Here is a 19,044-nt window from a genome sequence, read left to right as displayed (position 1 = left end):
ACCTGAATATTGCCCAGCAGGACAATTTCTACCTGGCCACACACACACACTTCACTTTATAGGACACACCACTACAGTTCTGTCTGAGAAATATTTAGGGCTATGTTGGAAGAAAGCATTCTCCTAACACATCTGCATGCATTTTGAGTTTTCCTAAATAATTTTAACAAGTTTGCAAGGGATCAACATTGTATGCATCATATTATATTGTCATTGTGCTGCTTAAACATCTGTACTTTTAATATTAAAATATTAAACTACTGCCAGGTCAATCAAACAGCAGTTTAGTGGGAGACTAAATGGGCTTCTCATATTCAGTCAAAACAATAGAAATACTGACATACTGTGGCACAAAATTAGTATAAATAGACTTTATTGAAGTCAGTACCCTTGTACTGAAGCCAAAGATTGTGTCTACAGAAGCACAAGTTGTAACATTTCACAACTTCTAAAAGGAATGTCAACAATTACAACGATCATGCATACCATGGTCGATAATCACATTTTTAGAAGCATTTTCAACCATTTCTAAAGAAATGCTTATAACATTGTTATATATAGAACTACTTTCAATAAACTGCAAAACATTGATTAGCTTTTCCAGTATGAGCTACAGTGTCAACACAAAAGGGAGGCATAAATGTTTAATTTATGAAATCAGAATGGAATATTTACTGTAAAGAAAAATTAAAAAGCTTTCAAATAAAGGCCATTATTGAACCAAAGTGAAGAGCACAACTTGAACTTTGAATCCTTTCATCTCTTAAAGCTGTCCTCTGAATAACTTCAGTTCAAAGCATAAATTCAGTACTGTGAGTATTCCTTGGACTGAAGTTTGGCAATGATGCGATCCAACTGTCTCTTTGCTTCGCACTGTGGAAAATTGCTCATGTCATAATATTGAGGGGCAATTTTCACCAGCCTGTCAAAAAAGGAAAAGCTTGTTACTGTTACTCAAACTTTAAGATGCATCTTACAGAAGTTCTACAACTGAAGGAAACAAAGGTTATCCATTATCTTCAGCTCATTCTGCACATACATTTAAAATAGCAGTGCCATCCTGAACAAGTGTCCAAGTCCAAAGCAAAAAGCATGCACACGAGTCTCACGAGATGCTGTCTGGCATGTGCCCCTCACAGACTCTTCCTCCTGCTTCATACCTGCCATGGTAACCCACACAGCCAGAGCCTCTACTTAATGTCAGAGTCCCGTCAGCCACAGCAGTCTATGCAAATATCCACTTGTGTCAGAGTACACTTCAGCCTTAGCTGTTTTAAACTTAAAAAATACAACCAAGGCCACAGGATGCTGCTTTAGATTAGACAGTGTTTGTTGAAACAAGATTTCTAAGCGGGGATTCAAACATATTTTCCATTAAGTTACTACAGACAATATAAATATATATGTTGTGTTTTCCAGCTTATGAATCTTTAAACTCTTCCTGCAGAACAGTAAAATCACAGCAACTGAAGAGCTTCCTATGTCCCCAAAGCTTACTGCAACCTGGTAGTTGAAGTACAACTTTAAAGACAGGCAAGTTGCTTCACATCTCTGCTTGTCTGCAAAGATTCAGGCTTCCAATTTCCTTGATATACTTAGTTGATGAATAAATATCATGACATGGCAAGTTGCAGCACTATCATCACATCTTTCCTTAGAATTTTAAGAAAACATAAAAACTGTTAAGAGCCTTCTGAAATAATCAGACAGAAGAAGCCTTAGATCTTGAGAACAGAAGAACTGATACTGAGGGACTGGTATCTCCTAACTCAGGTATGCAAGTGGGTGCTAGGACCTACCCCCAAACTTTGCAACTCCAAGCTTACTGAAGTACCTGGTTCTAAGTCAAGCTGTGCACTGCACACAGAGTCCAAGCATCAAAGGTCTAAACACAAAACCCACAAAAAGGCACAAGTACTCACAAAGACAACCTTCAGTCACCTACAAGATCTGAGGTCCATACCATTGCCATTCCTCAAACCTTTTTTGTAAAACTAGCTTCAGGAAAAGTGAAAAGAATGACCTCAACTTAAAAAAAGCAAAAACAAAAAAAAACAACCCAAGAACTCTACAGTAGATCATGACTGTTGCAAGACTCTGGCTTACCATTCTGGCTTGATGTCTGTACATGTCCGGATGTAATTCTTCGTTGTAAGGACAAACTCATTATACAGCACCCATTCTGGTTTGTGATCAAGAACAGTGGAAGGATGCAACTGCACCACCTGGTTATCTTTCACTGTTAAGTAATGCCCTGTTCGCTCCAAATGTGCCACCTAAACAAAAAGACATTTTTTAATGAACACAAGTAATTTTTAAATGAAGCGATTTCAAGCTGATTGTTGAATGTTCTACACAAAACATACTAACCCAACTTTCAAACCTCATCTAAATTTGGCACATGACTTGACCACTTCAAGTATTCATGCTTTTTATAGACACAATCAAGATGCCAGATGTTTTTGCTAACTACTATGGTAAGCGTATATTTAAATACACAATTCAAGCAACATACAAAAATAATTATCACCCAAAGAGAATAATCATTATGAGAACAGCAACAATGCAAACACAAAGTACTGGAAGGGAATATATACTGGACAGGTTTGCAACTTCACACAAAGTCAACTGTGGTATACTACAGACATTTGCTTCAAGCATTTCATTTGCAGTAGCCACTGTGGGACCAGTAAGCCACAATGTTATCCTTTTATGAGAGAGGTCTCACTACAGCATGAGCTTCAGAGCTGGAAAATGTAGGTTCAGCAACACACTTGTGCTGTGACCTTGGTGAAAATCAATTAACCTCCCTCTGACTAAGCTTCCTGCTCTGTGAAAGGGAATAATGCCTGGCTTGCCAAGATACTCCGATACCTAGCTCATTAAGATTTGGTAAAGCAGACAGTTATCCTTAGAATGATATCCTCTGTACAAACAGCTAATCTAACAGAACAAGTAACTAAAATTAACCCTTTGATACCAGTAATTGAAAATAACCTAGTCTCATTATATATATATATATACACACACACACACAGAGAACTAAGAAGATTAAATTGACTGGGCAACAGCTGAAAGACATCAAAAAGACCTATTTTTAATAAGCTCATTAGCTGTTTTCCTTCAATGTAGACTGTGTATTTCCTTGAATTCCTAGGTATATTTTACCCTTCTTTTTTGTCTAGTCAATTGCAAATTCCACATATTAGATTAAGACCCCAGGCCTCCAAAAGCAATAGCTACCAAGTTTTACACCAGAATCTCTTTTTATTATATTACTTACTTTGAGTGCGCTTCCCTTTAAAACATTATGACATGGATATCCCGAACATGTTTTACGAGTAGAACAAACTATTTCAATAGTTTGCAAATTTTGTCACAAAATATTTGAGAGAACATTTTATTTCAAGTCTGGGAAACCAGCAGAGGTTCTTTTAAATGGAGATTAACAGATACTGTCTGTAATGATTTAGGCCTAATTTTATTTAACTCAATACAACATCAGCTGTAATACTAAACAGCCGTATAGGTGCAAGCTAGACTAAACTAGACACTCATTTGTCACAGGCCTAGCACAAACACAGCACCTCAGTTTTTTTAAAAGGAAGTTTTAATCAATTTCATTTTTCAGATCAAAAGTACACATGCACACAAAAGTATCTGTTTTACCTGTTCTAATTCTTTCTAGGAAAGGATGGAACAATGCATTATTAATGTTTCATTCTAGAAAAGTGTGCTGTTAAATTCAATACAATTTACCTTTAGCACCTCAGTCTCACTCATATGTATTAAAAGTGAAGTCTTAAACTCTACCTTTCCCAAATACAATTTCCTTTACCATGTAATTTGTAATGGCAGAGCTATGTTTCTTATTGACTTTGTATAATTCTGAAGCATACTCAAAAGAAAAATAAATGCTCCAGAAACATACACTTAGCTCTTAATTTCCAGGGAAGGACAAGAACTGGAATAACCCCAATTACAAAGAAAATGTAATGTTTCCTTAGACCATTGATATCAGGGACAAGCCACCTTTAAGTGGTTACATACTACTGTGATGGCTTCAATTCTGAGATATCAGTGAGCTATAATATTTGTCCTCTTAAGTTTTTCTACAGAGTATGCTTGTTGGCACACACCTTGGTAAAGAATTTTAGGGTCAACTCTGCGGGGAAATACAGAGTGAAGCTATGGCTCCAGAGTGATCTGCCAGCTGCTACATTTTCCTGCTCATTCCTGGTCTGCACTATTCCACCACAGCTGACCAAGCCCATTCTTGCTTCCACTCTGTAAGTGGCCTGACAGGTCACTGAGCAGAAAGAATTTAGAATGGGCTCAGGCACACACCAAGGTTGACACAAGAGAACAAACAAGTACAAATGTGAAGCAGCTTAAATCACTCCTCTAAAACCCTGGCTTACAAGCAATACCAGTGCCTGTAAATCCAGGGGTGGTTGGACCAGGTGATCTCCAGAGGGCCCTTTCACCTCAACCATTCTGTGATGTTTTTCAGAGTACAGGGAGTGAGCTTCCACAGAAATCACAGGATCATACAAAGTATGTCTTGGAAGTGAGCTCATATTTTAATGAGTAGTGGTAGCTAGCAAGATCCTACAGAACATATCTGAAAACCCTGAGATCACCAAAGAACTAGACTATCTGAACACAACTTTAAAAGAATGGGCAAGTGCCAAGCCAGCCCATGTATTGCTGCAACAGATTACTATGTAGCCCCAGAAAGCCCACACGGCTGATGATTTAAAGACAAATATACTATTCTTATGAACATGACAAACCCAAATGGAAACAGTGGCACATACCACCAAAGTTAAATGCTTCACTTCAAGTTCTCACCACAACTTTAGTAAGAATTACGCACTCTCCTTTGAAATTTTAAGTATGCTTGTGCTTATTTATTAGCTATCATGTCATTGAACCTAGAGGGCGAAGTTAGGGTCTTCAATCAAACACTAAAACATAATCCAAATGCAACTGTAAGGTCAAAAGCAGGAACAGTATCACAAGATCCAGCCCTTTTCGATTTAGGGCTATATATTGTGGCATGCTAGTCTTGACAGACAGTTCAAAGAAATTATTGGTCCTCGTTCTGACAAAAGAATGATAGCATGCACCAAAGGAATCCTGGCAGTTGCCTTGATTTCCAAAATTTCTGCTTGCAGCACATGCAGGAGTGCTTCTGAATATATTAAAAAGTTTTACACCACTCTTCTGCATTCTTCAAGAGCAAAATGAATACTATTAAATGCACCAGTGACTACCTTTGTGTCACAGGCTTATTTTATTTCCATTCTATTATTGGAGGAGCTTGATTATGTAAAGACTTGAAAATATACATAATTCCATACAAGAAATAAGCACCAAAGCTGAGTAGCATCAGGAATGAGATTTTAATTAGAAGGCAACTCATCTGACAATTGAATTCCTGTACGGTATTGGTCATTTAAGTTTATCCTCTGTAGTGACCATGATATATACACCATGTGTTTGACCAAGTCATATCTCCCAAGAAAGATTCTAAGCTTGATCTGCATACCTTTCTAACCAAGAGGGCGAATAGTATCCTGGGGTGCTTTAGGAAGAGCACTGCCTGCAGGATGAGTGCTCCTCTACTTAGTCCTAGAGAGCTCCACCTGAAGTTTTCAGATCTGGGCTCCTCAGTACAAGGGAGACATGGAGATCCTGGAGTAGGTTCAGAGAAGGGCTATAAAGATCATTAAAGGACGGGAGCATCTTTGTTACAATGAAAGGCTGAGGGAGCTGGGCCAGTTCAGCCTCGAGAAGAGAGACATCATCAGTATCTGAAGGGAGGGTGGCTGGAGGAAGGAAGCCAAGCTCTTTTCTGTGGTGCCAAGCAATAGAAGAAACAAGAGAGAGAAACAGATTGAAGTTCCATTTGAACTTCATTACTAACTTCTTTACTGTGCAGTGACAGAGCACTGAACAGACTGCCCAGAGTTTGTGGTTTCCCTCAACGGAGATATTCCAGAACCATCTGAACACAATCCTGTGCCATGTTCTCTAGGATGACTCTGTTTGAACTGGGAGGTTGGACCAGATAATCCAACTGTTGTCCCTTCCAACCTGATCCATTCTTTGATTTGAAAACACAGGACTTGCTTCCACTTTTAAATTCTGATTCAAATGTTCAACTATTTCTTGTTCTGTCTTCAATACTAGATTGAAAATACAATGATAAAGACCTAGATTGCTTTTGACAACTGATTAAAAAAAAATCACTAAGAGGAAGATGACCCATCCTTAAGATATTCTGTCATTTGCTTGCCTTTTCCAATTTGTTTCCTTAGCTTGCTTTCTGTAGCATAACTAGTTTTTGCTTAGTCTTAACCACAGTTACTTCAACTACTATTAACACCTTAAAGATTCTAAGCACTTTTCAATGGATATCAGGAATAAGCCTCCATTCCGGGGTTACCTATCCTTGTTACTTACTTTGATCCCCAGCTAACACTAAGTTACAGTATTTATCCTATTTAGATTTTTCTAAAGTATGCTTAGTTACTTAACAAAAATAAGAGAAATAATCTATACCTAGTTCTGGAACTTTATTACCAACTTACAAATATATTACAGTACAACATGCCAATTTCTCTCCCTTTCTAAGAAAGGCTATGTTCAGAACAAAATAATTGAGAAATCAGTACTTCTCTTTATGCAAAGATTACCCTTGCTGTATTTTACATGTCCTCTGCATATTCTGATGTGCGATACAGAAAGTAATTTTGAAAGTTTTGCATTATAAGAACTATAAGAAATCTGTGGCACAGCACAAAAATTTAAAAAGACATTTAACTTATTGTCAATATCTGTCTTTCCAGAAGTTTTACTATATACAGAATTGTTGACAGCTTTAAATTGTTTTACTACTCACTTTGCTTGTCTATGGCAGATTTACTGGAATTCAAATTTGCATTTAAATATGAAGGGTAAAGAGATGATTCATCACCAGCAGAAATTCCACATTTATCTGTCTCTGACACACAACTGAAGGCAGGTAAACATACAGTATTTAGTCCTGATTACATAACCAGTACTATTACAATAGTTAGTACAAGCCTAAACTGTCTGACCTAAACCACTGGCCTTGGTTAGTACAGAAAATTCAACAGTGAAATTTTAAGACTCGTTTCAGGACAGCAGGCAATTACAAGGTATAAACAATGGAACAAATTAGAAGTATTTCAAGACAATGGCTGTTACTGCTTTTTCCACTTCACATTGTCTTTTTAAATTTAGAAAGTCTAAAGAATCAACTTCTGCCATGTGTCGTCCACAGACCTTAGTACTTTACATGCAGAAGCCATCTACAACACACACACACATTTTGCAAGTGCCCACACTTGGAATTCCACACATGTCCTGTACTAAGAGGACAAAGGATGATGTATGCATTTCATTACTAAGGTTTTCTGAACAAGAACCTCCAAATGCTACAGCCTGAGTATTAGCTTGAAGAGAGGGGGTGTAATGTGTATACAGACTACAATTGTAAGTACTTCAGCTGCTGGTAAAACACATCTGAGTATTTCAAAATTTTCTACTGAAGATTTCTTAAAGCAATGTGGAATTCATTATAGAAGGTTCAGAGTCAAGGTCAAATAGGTCCCACACTATCATAGAGATTTAAAGAGTTGAAGGAATTCAAACTAAAATAGACTGAAACACTTTGAAGCAGAAGAATCACAACTGAAATGGCTTCCACTCCAAACAGTTTCATCAGGTCTGCTATAACTATCTCTTGATACATCCCAAAAATTCCATTAGGCATTTTGGGTAAGGGAGGCAGTAAACAATCTACTGACCACGGAAGCCTAAGGAGACCTCTGGACAGGCTTTAATTTTCATCTGCATAGCCTACTTACTACTCTATTCACAGCAAAAATACTAAGATCTTTAACTCCTCTAAGATGCACAGACTAAAAATCTACTTGCACCAACACTGATGAAGCTCCCCATGCATGAGAATAGTATTTTCTAACACAAAATACCAATTAGAGGAAGAGTTTCACTCCAAGTAACATGAAACAAAACTGAGACCACACCAACTTTCAACTACATGGCCTCCCCACAGGTCCAATTAAGTGAAAGAAGGAATGGGGTATAGTGCCAAACAAAAGTGCAGCTGTGGCACTCAGACCTGCCTGGGGCCCAAAATGGAATGCCAGCTAGAACTGTTGTCTTTCAAAGCATTTACAGAATTAAAAGTATAGGTGGGAATGTGTTCTGAAGCATTTGCCAAGAAATATGCAGAAAACATGCCCCAAATTCAAGGACTCACTGTTACAGCCTACTTGTCTGAAAGGTTACAGGAAGTGGGGCTTTAGAACCATTTAATTATTTAAGAGCAGCCAACAGCCTTAATCTCCCACTTGCATTACACTGAAATGCAGTTGCTGACATTGATATTTCTGTATTCTGAATACCCAGGAAGATGTTTCTGCTGCAGACTGACTGGCTGAGCCCTGGAGACAGTACTTGGCAGAGGCGGTTTAAGGACAGGGTGTCCAAGTCTGTGTCCCAGTTCGGGTGTGCTTGTCAGGCCCATGCCATCTTCACTTGCACAGCACTGACCAACTGGCAAGCATTTGTGTTTAAACACCACGAGAATGCAGCCCAAGGACAAAATTAGGAAATGCCATGGGCACTGGTCAGCCTCTTCAAGACAACAAGATTGTGCTCTCCAGAAGCGAGGTATCAAGCTGTAGCAGAGATGTTGCAGAGATGTGTCAAATGCTTTTTTTTTTTTTGCTATGAAAAGCATTATCACAACAGTCTAGAGCCAATAAGGATGAAGATTCACTTTGTATCTGCAGGAGCCAGCAAAGAGACTCTAGCAGTCCTAAGCATGAATGTTGGAAGAGAAAAATCACAGGATGGGACTAAGGGCGGAAAAAAACCAAAACAAACACACCAAAACCAAACAAAAAAGTAACAAACAAAAACCCAAGCAGCCTGCATTCTAGCTTGGGGCATGCTTAACCTGAAATGCAAAGCATGCAGGTGGCAGCAGGGGAGATTGGCTTCCACAGCATCCTGGCTCAAGTGGCAAATGCATTTCAAACAGTATGCATACTGAGATTACAGAAGTGCTCCAGTACTCCAGTATCTGACCCATGTAATTGAAAAGTAAAATACAAATATGGAAAAATATACAAAAGAAAATACTCTTTGTAAAGATCATATTTTTCACATTTACATACCGCTGTACTTCCCCTTTTAGTATCAGATTACAAGTAACTTTAGAACTACATATTCTGCAGTTACTTTGGAATGTTTTATGTAGTTACTTCATGAATGGTCACGCCAGAAAGGAGATTTTGATACACTGTTAAGACTGCCTAGAACATTTTTTTCCATTTGACTGAAGAATGAGCTACTCGAGTCATCCCTAGCAGCCTGACAAAAACTACATAGCAATATAGTTAGCCACATGTAATTTAAATAACATATATTAAGCTTTAGTAAATTGTAACAGCAATACTAACATTATGAGCCACGAACACTGAACTGATTTCCCTATGAGAATACACACATACCTGCATGAAATACCCAGTAACTAATGCCTTTCTTATGTTGATGTAATAGTCTCGGCTGGTAAAATCTGTGCTTCTACGAGGCAAATTAAATCTATCCATGATTCGTGACAGCTGTTGGCGTACATTGTCTGCAGACATCAGGGACCTGTAGTTAATGAAGTTGTCATAACACCACTGAACCGACTCATGATCTGCAACATTAGAAAACATGAATCAAAATTAGAAGAAGTAAATAAAATAGCAACTAACCGATTCATCAGTCAGATGAAGCAGGCAAAAAATATCCATAAACTTTTATAAATGGTAACAGCTCTTGGTTCATTCAGTCGATTTCTTGCAACTAGGTAACCTGCCAAAACTTTTCTATTCAGGAAGCACATGGTCAGGACAGAAGAAAAGGAGGGCTTTTCCCCCTCACTAATAACACTGCTGTTTTACTGAAATACCACACCAATAAATTTCAGACACTTGAAAAATCCCATCCTGCAACTAGAAAAACCATCTTCCAAACCTGAAGTGTAAAACATAACGTTCCTGATGTCAGGAACACTGCACAACCTTTAAGTGTCGCACGCAACGAACATACAAGACAACTGTACATAACTACGTTGTATTTGAGAAATGAAACCCTACCTTAAATTATGCACCCAAGTAACAGCTAAGAGCTATACAAACAGTCTGTTCTAAGTGTGACACGCCTCACAGCAGTTTAAGTAAATGTGACTGGTAAAATACAGCCACTGTAACAGAACTCTAATTGTTCCTACTGCTGATAGCTGAGAAATCTGATGAAACAGCAAGGCTCAGCCATTCTGTCAGTATAAATACCTGCATGTTTCACATCAAGAAACCCAGATCTCCCTAGGAATTCTGACTTTCCAAGTAATGCTCTTCTAATCTTTTTCAGTTGAATAATCCAACAAAGCCAGCCTTAAGAATTAAAACTCAAGGTAACACTCAGAAAGAAGAGACTTTTTTTAATTTGCACTGAAAAGAACAAAGGCTATGGAAGTTGAGGTAAAGTACAAGAAAGAACTTGGGCTTATCTTACAGAATATATTTTAAATGAAGTACGAATGAAGCTGTGGTACAGTTATGATTCTACTGTGCAGTACCATCGCATATTGCTTTCTGAGCCAACTGAACTATGCATCACAGATTGCCCATAGATGTTTTATGTTGTTCTAGATACAAATAGTAGTAGCATTTTGTCTTCTGATCCCAAAGGTCAATTCACAATTTCACAAAATGATTCCTGAAATAATTCCATCCCTTGGTAAACTGAGTATTAAAGAAACATGCACAAATTGTCCACCAGATCCTATTAACGAAAAAGCTAACAGGAAAAAAACAAGCAACAAATTTACAGATGTTTAATAAAAGTTTCTCAGCTCTCATTTGTATTGTAAACTGAATGTATTTGTACTTTTGCATTATTTTGGATTGTCACATAATGGTAGTGTTAGGTTTCAATATAAAATTTCTAAATCAAATCTGTAACAGAAAGGGGCATTGAATTGCATTTCTTTTTACTCAGGGTAAAAAGACTGCTTGCTTTTTGTTTGCTAACAGGAAAGTATAACTGGAGCACCAGGCTGGCAGTTTATAGCAATCTTTTTACTGGCCACCAATATAAGTCACTGTTAAAAAAAGTGGGTCACTTTCATTTTTCACAAGAACTCCTAGCTTCACCTGTTCATTTTTACCTTCTTTAAGCTGCTAAATTATAAACTATATATTCAGCTATGCGGAAGAGGACCATACATTTTCTCTAAATTCCATCCACAGAAATTACATACTTGAAACATATGTATCACACAGTTCTACCTTGATTCTTCTTGATGCATCACCCCTTTGCCTCCCAATCTGTTCCAAACACCTATTACTGAATTCCTAACTACATTAAGAAGTTAGGATTAAAAAGGTTTTTGTTCTAGGAACATATCCTTCTCCAAATTCACAGTTTTTTCTGTACTGCTCTCCCTGAAAAATCACTAAGCAATTATGCAGATTTTTTTATAATTAATGTTAGATAAACTTCCAATATTTCTTAATTACAGGAACACTTGCTTCCTTCTGTCCAAGGTTACCCAGCATTGATTTTAAAGCCTGGCTTGTTTGCATGCTCATCAATTTCTTACAAGATTGCTTGGGGACATTTTTGGTTTTGCTTGACCCCCAAAGGAAAGTAGCACTTAAATAACAAAATCCAAGCCTTTCAAGTGTACTTGGAACACAGAAACAGAAGTTGGCAACACGAAGCATAACTAATAATTTTACTATAACGGACACAGACTTACTTTGCTTGAAAGCATGGTAGACATTCAGCAACGTCAAATGATCTCCATCTATGTGGGCAAACCTCATCTTGGCTTCATCTGCTGCTTTCTTTGCTTCCGTGGGGCGAACAAAACACTGTGGGACTAAACAAGGTTGGTATGGGCCCAACACAAACGCCCATATCGATGAGTCACGCATTCACAGATAGAGGAACAAGGCCTAGCTAGGTCAGTTCACAGAGCATAGGGCAGGGCAGGATGGCCTCCAACTGCATCTTGGACTGTTTACTACCTTGATTTGGTACATCAACACCTAACCACATCTGTAAGACAAGAGGGTTTCAAAGCTACAGAGTACCTGATTATTTGAATAGAATTATATGTATGCATCAAAATGACTAGTCTGAAGGCCATCAAGGTTACCTACACAGACTGGAAGGCTAAACAGATCTTAGTTCAAATCCAGTGCTGATAGCTCTACCAGGAGCTAGTACCACATAGAATGAAACACTTTAACTGCAAATTTGCTTCTCCGGAAAGCCCCAACAGACAAAGTAAATAATCCTGAAGCTGTAGTGTACTAGCACGGTCTAAACAACTTGAGATTTGATTATTGAAAGTTTGTTACCAGACAGAGCACACCAGTCAAGTCTCTTCCCACAAGGTATTGCTATCAGCACTGGTATACAAACATGTGAATGAAAGTATTAATAAGTCTAAAGGCTGTGATGATAGCGGCAGTGGTGGAAGGTTAAACCGTCCTTTGGTACTATTTCAAATAAAAACTATATATCAAAAAATATAACATGAGGAGCTTTCTCTATCGTTACATTCTCTTACATACATCTGACTCATCTCACTTCCATCCAAAAATCACGTTTTATCATTTATTTCCAGACACAAGCTAGCCAAGACCATATATAGTATTGCAGCCAACTTAATTCATGATCCATCAACATGCTAGTATGCTGTAAAATTACTATCAACCCACAAGATCTTGAAAGTAGTTATAAGAGATCTGCTGGAACAGGGAGGTTGCACCAGGCCACCACTGTGATTCCTTCCAACCTTACCCATTTTGTGATTTACTTTACAGAGATCTATACCAGAAAATAGATCAGTTTGATTTTAAGCAAGTGCAATTTTTAAGAGGTTAAATTTCAATAAAATTAATGATTAAATACTAAAAAATTTCTCATATTTTTCCAGCTGCTTGGAACTACATTAGTTTTTTCATTAACTGAAGCCCTGAGAACACATGAGAACACTTCTTTGCATGACATACCCCTATCAAATGAGGGCTTTTTTGTGCAGTTATGTAGTTTTTCTTTACTCTTAAATTTGTATAAAAGTCCCAAAGCACTAGATACTGTAAACTGAATACCAGATGCAACTTGAGGAAAATAAATAAATAAATAAATCACACTGTAACAGTGAATCATGGTAACAAATCCACAAAGTCCAGTGTATTAAAGAAAATGTAAATGCAGGCGTGAAATAAACACCCTGTATAATGGGACCCACATTTGAAAAAAAGAGATAATATCAAGTATATTTTAATTTCTAACTCATACTAATAAAAGCAAAATCCAGATTATTACATCACTGCCTTAATTCAGTGTTTTGAAAAGTGATAGTACTTTCCATCCTACAGCATGACATTATGGCTCTTATAAAATGTTGTGTAATCATTTATTCTGCTCATTTACTTAATGCTCTTTTTGCTCTTTTCTGTCACCTAGTTTCCCATTCAGTCCAAACTAAATACATGGATTGCTATCAACAACCCGACAATCCTTATGTGCACTTAATGCACCAAAACATACTATTATGCTGCAGGTCTAAAATGCTTAATTTGGGAAACAGCCCTCACAAAGACCAGGACTATGGGTTTTTTAAGAGTAATGTTTTAGTCATGGCCCATATATTAACTAGCTTCAATCAATTTTTTATTTTTCAAAAAAAAATTATTTATAATTACATTAATTTTGGTTTAAAACAAGTACGTATCATGGCCTAGGAAAAGGTAAATTGGAAAGGGAGTAAAGCAAATCATTTGAAGGCCATGGACAAAAAACCTAAACCTATAGTAGATACTGGGGGAGAAGGGGAAAGAGAAGAGAAAGACAGGCACCAACCTACCACCACCTCCGCAATTAAGCCTACCATTTAAATAAAGAAAAATATTATGATTCTGCCCTGCCCATCTGCTCTGAGTCTGAACAATCATAACTCTGAAACAAACATTTTAACTTGTTCTTTAAAACTTTCATATAAATATACTGTAAGACTAAACTGAAGCAACAGATTTTACACTTAGTCAAATATTTTTTTCTATCCATCCAAGTTAAGCATGTCAGCAATACACCTGCACTGTGGAGAGCCTGGTAGATTACCAAAGGTAAATCCCACAGACAAAGGAGTACTTCAGAGTATGAACACCCCCATTTCCATAACAGATTAAAACCTGCTGCTTGTCCTATGACCTCTAGTTATAAAACAAAGTCATTTCCACACAACGGGGAAATGAAATACAAGGTTTGCTTAGTAACATTTTCCTCTCTTTAAGCTCTCTCAGCACACAGCTCTGCTCTGACACAGAGCTATTCATGCAACAGCAGCAGAGTATAACTGTACACCTCAGTTAATTCTTATAAAGATACATTTTCCTTCCAAGCTTCTTTTTTCCCTTTGAAATACTGACTGTTCTCCAGTTTTGCTATTTAATGACTGAAAAATGTATCATGTACAAGTTTACGATTTAATTATACTCCAATCCCTTTGGGAAGACCATGATTTATCAAAGTGCAGAAGAATGCACAATACAAAATAGACTTTACTTCATTAAAAATTTGTGGCCAAGATGACATTTCTGGGCCTGGTCATGAAACTAAATGGAAAATTCTGTTCCACTAGTCTGATTCCCCACTCCTAACAATTCAAATATATATATATATTTTTAATGTTGATGTTAGGAGCAAACTCTTAAATCATTTTATGCACTAGTTTTCAATATTACTACTCACAAGATTCAAGGTCTCAACATAAATCCTTAATAACTGAACCCATATATGAAGTTTTAAAAAGTAATTCTAATTTTATTAAAAATATTATTATGTTATTTTTCTGATGTAGGAAAATTAAATTTTCCCCAAACTGAAGATCTGCAATTTGTTTAGTTTCTCTATTCCTGCTATTACCTGACAACATGGCAGTAATAGATAGGACCTCATTAGAACAGTTGTAGTCACAGCTTGCAATAACCATTTTAGCCAGCTGTGGATCCAATGGAAATTCAGCCATCATCGATCCCAACTCAGTCAAGTCTCCATCATCATTTAAAGCAGCCAGATAATTCAAAAGCTCTAAGGCTCTCATCAGAGTTTCAGGAGCTGAAAGAAAAAAAAAGTATGTGAATTCACACATTAACCAAAATGCTCTCAATCAGCAAAAACCAAGGAAGCACAGATTGTTATAATATTTAGGGGTTTTGGTTTGGTTTTTTTTTTTTTTTCTGTTCTCCATTCACTATCATCCAAATGTAAAACTGTTACCAAATCCAGCAATACACACCCAAGCATGAATGAATAGGGGCAGCAAGGAGGGCATACTCATATAGAAAAGCTTTTAACCTAATCACAAGCTTTGAATATTTCAAGATTACTGCTTTTCAAAATTCAGAAGCAGTGGCATTGTGAAATATTCAGTATCAGTAATATCACTTCTCCCTGCAGGTATTTTTTCCCTTGTTCCATACTAAATAGATCAATAGTCCTAATATGTCAGCCATATCAACTTTAGATACCTTAGATACACTTTCAGAAAGACTGTAAGAATGTTCTCTTTATCTTGCATTCCTCACACTGTCAGTATTAACCCATAAAGAAAAATAAAAGGAAATCCAGAAGTCTTTCTGCTAAGCTATCATACATGTTGTGCAGAATAAAGAATTTAATTGTTCTGTAGAACTATTTAAAAACTTACAGCATATGTCAGATTTTTATTTTAGGGGAAAAAAACAACTCACCTATTTATATATGACTGACTTACATTTTTGATTAGCAATATAAATCAGTTATTTCTGAAGCATATATGAACATTTAACACTTAGAAGAAAGATGTATATAAATTAGAGTTTGAGCCAAACCATGTATTCAGTTTTAAAAACACCAGCCCATTTTATTTACAAACAGTTTTAACTGATTGCACAATTAGGACACGCAATCAAGGTGACAAGTAAAAAACCTCAAATAACAGACTTTCTCATGTCAAGAATTTTCTGTTATTCTCTAAAGGCAAGGGGCTTTCAGTAACTTCCTTGGTTCCACTAAAAGCTCTTACACAGAAAGAAAAAGCTTGCTTGGATATGACACAGAGCACTGATTTTCAGGATAAACAAAAGACATTGCTTACAGTTTATAATAAAAAAAAAAAAAAAGAGAAAAAAACAATGAGAGAATTTATGCCATGTTGTCATTATATAAAATAGCCACAAAAATAAAGATTGGAAAGATGGAAAGAGATACCTGGAGGATCCATAAAATCAAAGTGCACCAAATCATCTATACCAAGCTTCTTGAGCTGTAATACTACAGATCCTAAGTTAGATCTCAAAATTTCAGGGTATGTGTTGTCCTGGGGGGATGAGGGGGGGAAAAAAAAAAAAAGAAAATTTGTAACACTTCTTCCAGACACTTTATACCACAGAAGCATTCAAATTCTAATTTTGTTTAATAGCACAGCACTCAACAACCTGAATCAGACATTCTTATAAACACAATGTAAAAACCACAATCCTACCTGCATTTCAGTTTTGTAGGCTTTCTCTGTATAAAGCCTGAAGCACTTGCCTGGCCGAGTACGACCAGCACGGCCAGCTCGCTGCTGGGCAGACGCTTTACTGATCGCAGTCACCAACAGAGACTCCACTCTGATACGAGGATTGTACACCTATTGCAGAGTAGGGCAGAGCAGGTAAAAGAATCAACAGTGTTCATGGATAGGACAACTATCCAAACTGCTTTAAACTTATTTTTAAACATAGCTTCTGCACAAGTTGTATGTATGTGAAAATTTAAAAAAGCTTGCTACAAAAGACTTTAGAGAGCTTCAAATACAACTGTCTAGAGAACAGCATTTTTTATCCATCTGTTAACATCAACTCCTGCCAGGCTCCCTGTTCTTAAACGTACTTTTAGGTAAGATTTTCATGGTAAAAGTGCTAAACGCTCACGATGCTCAAAAATCCCATTAAAATGTTGCCTTGATATAACTATGAGATTGAATAATCATTCTAGAGATGAGAAAAATCTAACATCAAGGTTTTATGCAACTGTAAAGATCAGCCTGATGACAAAACAATACTGTATTTCAAGGATACATACAGACTATCACAGTACAAAATATCTGCTGCATTTACTGTAAAAATTCCACTGCAGTCATACCTAGCCAACTCAATACGGCTCAGGGAAAAGGAATACAAAGGCAGCAGTTAAAAAGTTTCACAGGAAGACATTCTCAGTCCATGTTTTAAGACCTTTCTGGTGTATTTCAATGTAAAATACACAGAGAAACCTTAGTTCTTATATTGGAAGACTACCTTCCATAAAAAGAACTAGCTGTGAAAAAAGTTCAGCCTTAATGGTGACTGAAATTCATGCATAAAAACACATCATCTATACTCACATTCTACTGTGTGTCTTGTCTCATTCTGCAAAAGTTAAAAAGCCTAACAATGTGTACCACTATTAAAGGAAAAGACTAAGAAACCAAGTTATAAAGAAAGCTACATTTAGTGAAAAAAACAGATTAAGACAATGAGATTCATATTTTATTTTATGCAGTTATTGGGTTGACTGTAGGAAAGCTACTTCAGTTCCTCTGAACACCCTATGATGTTCCAAGAACCACAATACAAGCTTGATTACAATCTTCAGAGCTGCAGGAGTACATGATAAATACTGACATGAAACATCAGGGATCATTTCTTCTCATTTTAGTGCTGGAGTTTTCTACGGTGACTTAAAAGAAGAGGAGGCTTCTGGAACCACTTTTATTTACTTTCATACAATTTGTTTTACTTGAGTATCCTCAAGCACAGAGACATAGTACAAAACTACCCTTCCTAAAGTATCTAGAAAAAACTATATTCCAAGTCTAACACAAAATTATCACATTTCTTTCTTTTTTTAAAATAAAATTATTCTATCTGAAGTTCATGGACTGAGTGCAAACCATAAAAATCATGAGTCAAAAACAAAAATTCAAACCAATCAAGCTCAAGATTCAACTGAAAAGACCTGTCAAAAGACCCTTTGCAAAGGGAAGAGTAGCCTGAGCAAAACAGATTCCATGAACTTTCCTACTATAAAGAGGAAAAAATAGTACTTACCTTCTGTTTTGCAAAGCCAGGATCAATCACAAACACTACACCATCTATTGTCAATGATGTCTCAGCAATGTTAGTGGACACCACAACCTGTCAAAAAAAAAAACCCAACAAAAACTCAAACAACTAAATGAAATTACTTCATCTTGAAGATGAAGGGCTCCAATTTTGTATCTGCACAAATAACTTTCAGTAAACTTTCCATCACTTAATCAGTAACTACCAGAGCAGCACTTCAACACTTTCACAGGATGATCTGAAATCAACCAGAGGAACTTCTAGTGAAAAGAAAGCAATTTTCACTGTTTTTTGCTCCCCTATGGGTCTATTAACAACATTAACAAATGTTAGTTGAGAAAAAGAAGAGCAAATGTTTAACTTATGAAACTACTATTCAAATTTTTTTCTCACATCTCTGGTACAAAACGACATGTTATAATGGGAACCCTTTAACATCATCTATTAATACTAGCTTTTTATCTTTTGCTAAAATCCTGAACAGGATAAACTGGTTAAATAATATTAAATTGAAAGTTATATACATTACCAGCACAGTATTTTCTTCTGGTATGAAATAAATCTGTTACTGACACATTCCAGCTAAAATTATGAACAATATGTATTTGATTTCTACTTTGTCTTTTCTATCACCAGATATTAAAACACCTTTAACATATCTTTACATTCTTAGCCTTTCAGAAGCTCAAGTCACATGCAAAAATTAAAGCAAAGGTGACTATCAGAATTCTGAGGCTTGATTTGCCACCATTTAAATTTTTATGTCCAAAGATGTAGTGTAACA

At 36.6% G+C, this 19,044-nt stretch overlaps 1 protein-coding gene across 1 annotated transcript in view; it reads right to left on the bottom strand.

Annotated features, from left to right (window-relative positions):
- Nucleotides 1–356: 356 nt before the first annotated feature.
- DHX15 (DEAH-box helicase 15) overlaps nt 357–19,044 on the bottom strand; it is a 46,315-nt gene continuing 27,627 nt past the window's right edge. The window contains exons 7-14 of the mRNA XM_056489396.1: nt 18,246–18,332; nt 16,655–16,804; nt 16,381–16,489; nt 15,055–15,246; nt 11,876–11,998; nt 9,576–9,766; nt 2,107–2,276; nt 357–922 (exon numbers count right to left, since the gene is read on the bottom strand). Of these exons, the coding sequence (XP_056345371.1) occupies nt 805–922; nt 2,107–2,276; nt 9,576–9,766; nt 11,876–11,998; nt 15,055–15,246; nt 16,381–16,489; nt 16,655–16,804; nt 18,246–18,332 (1,140 nt within the window). The 3' untranslated portion in view covers nt 357–804. The remainder of the gene's footprint in view (nt 923–2,106; nt 2,277–9,575; nt 9,767–11,875; nt 11,999–15,054; nt 15,247–16,380; nt 16,490–16,654; nt 16,805–18,245; nt 18,333–19,044) is intronic.

This window comes from Oenanthe melanoleuca, chromosome 4, assembly GCF_029582105.1.
Source record: "Oenanthe melanoleuca isolate GR-GAL-2019-014 chromosome 4, OMel1.0, whole genome shotgun sequence".
NCBI lineage: Eukaryota > Metazoa > Chordata > Aves > Passeriformes > Muscicapidae > Oenanthe > Oenanthe melanoleuca.
This window is presented reverse-complemented; position numbering and strand designations above follow the sequence as displayed.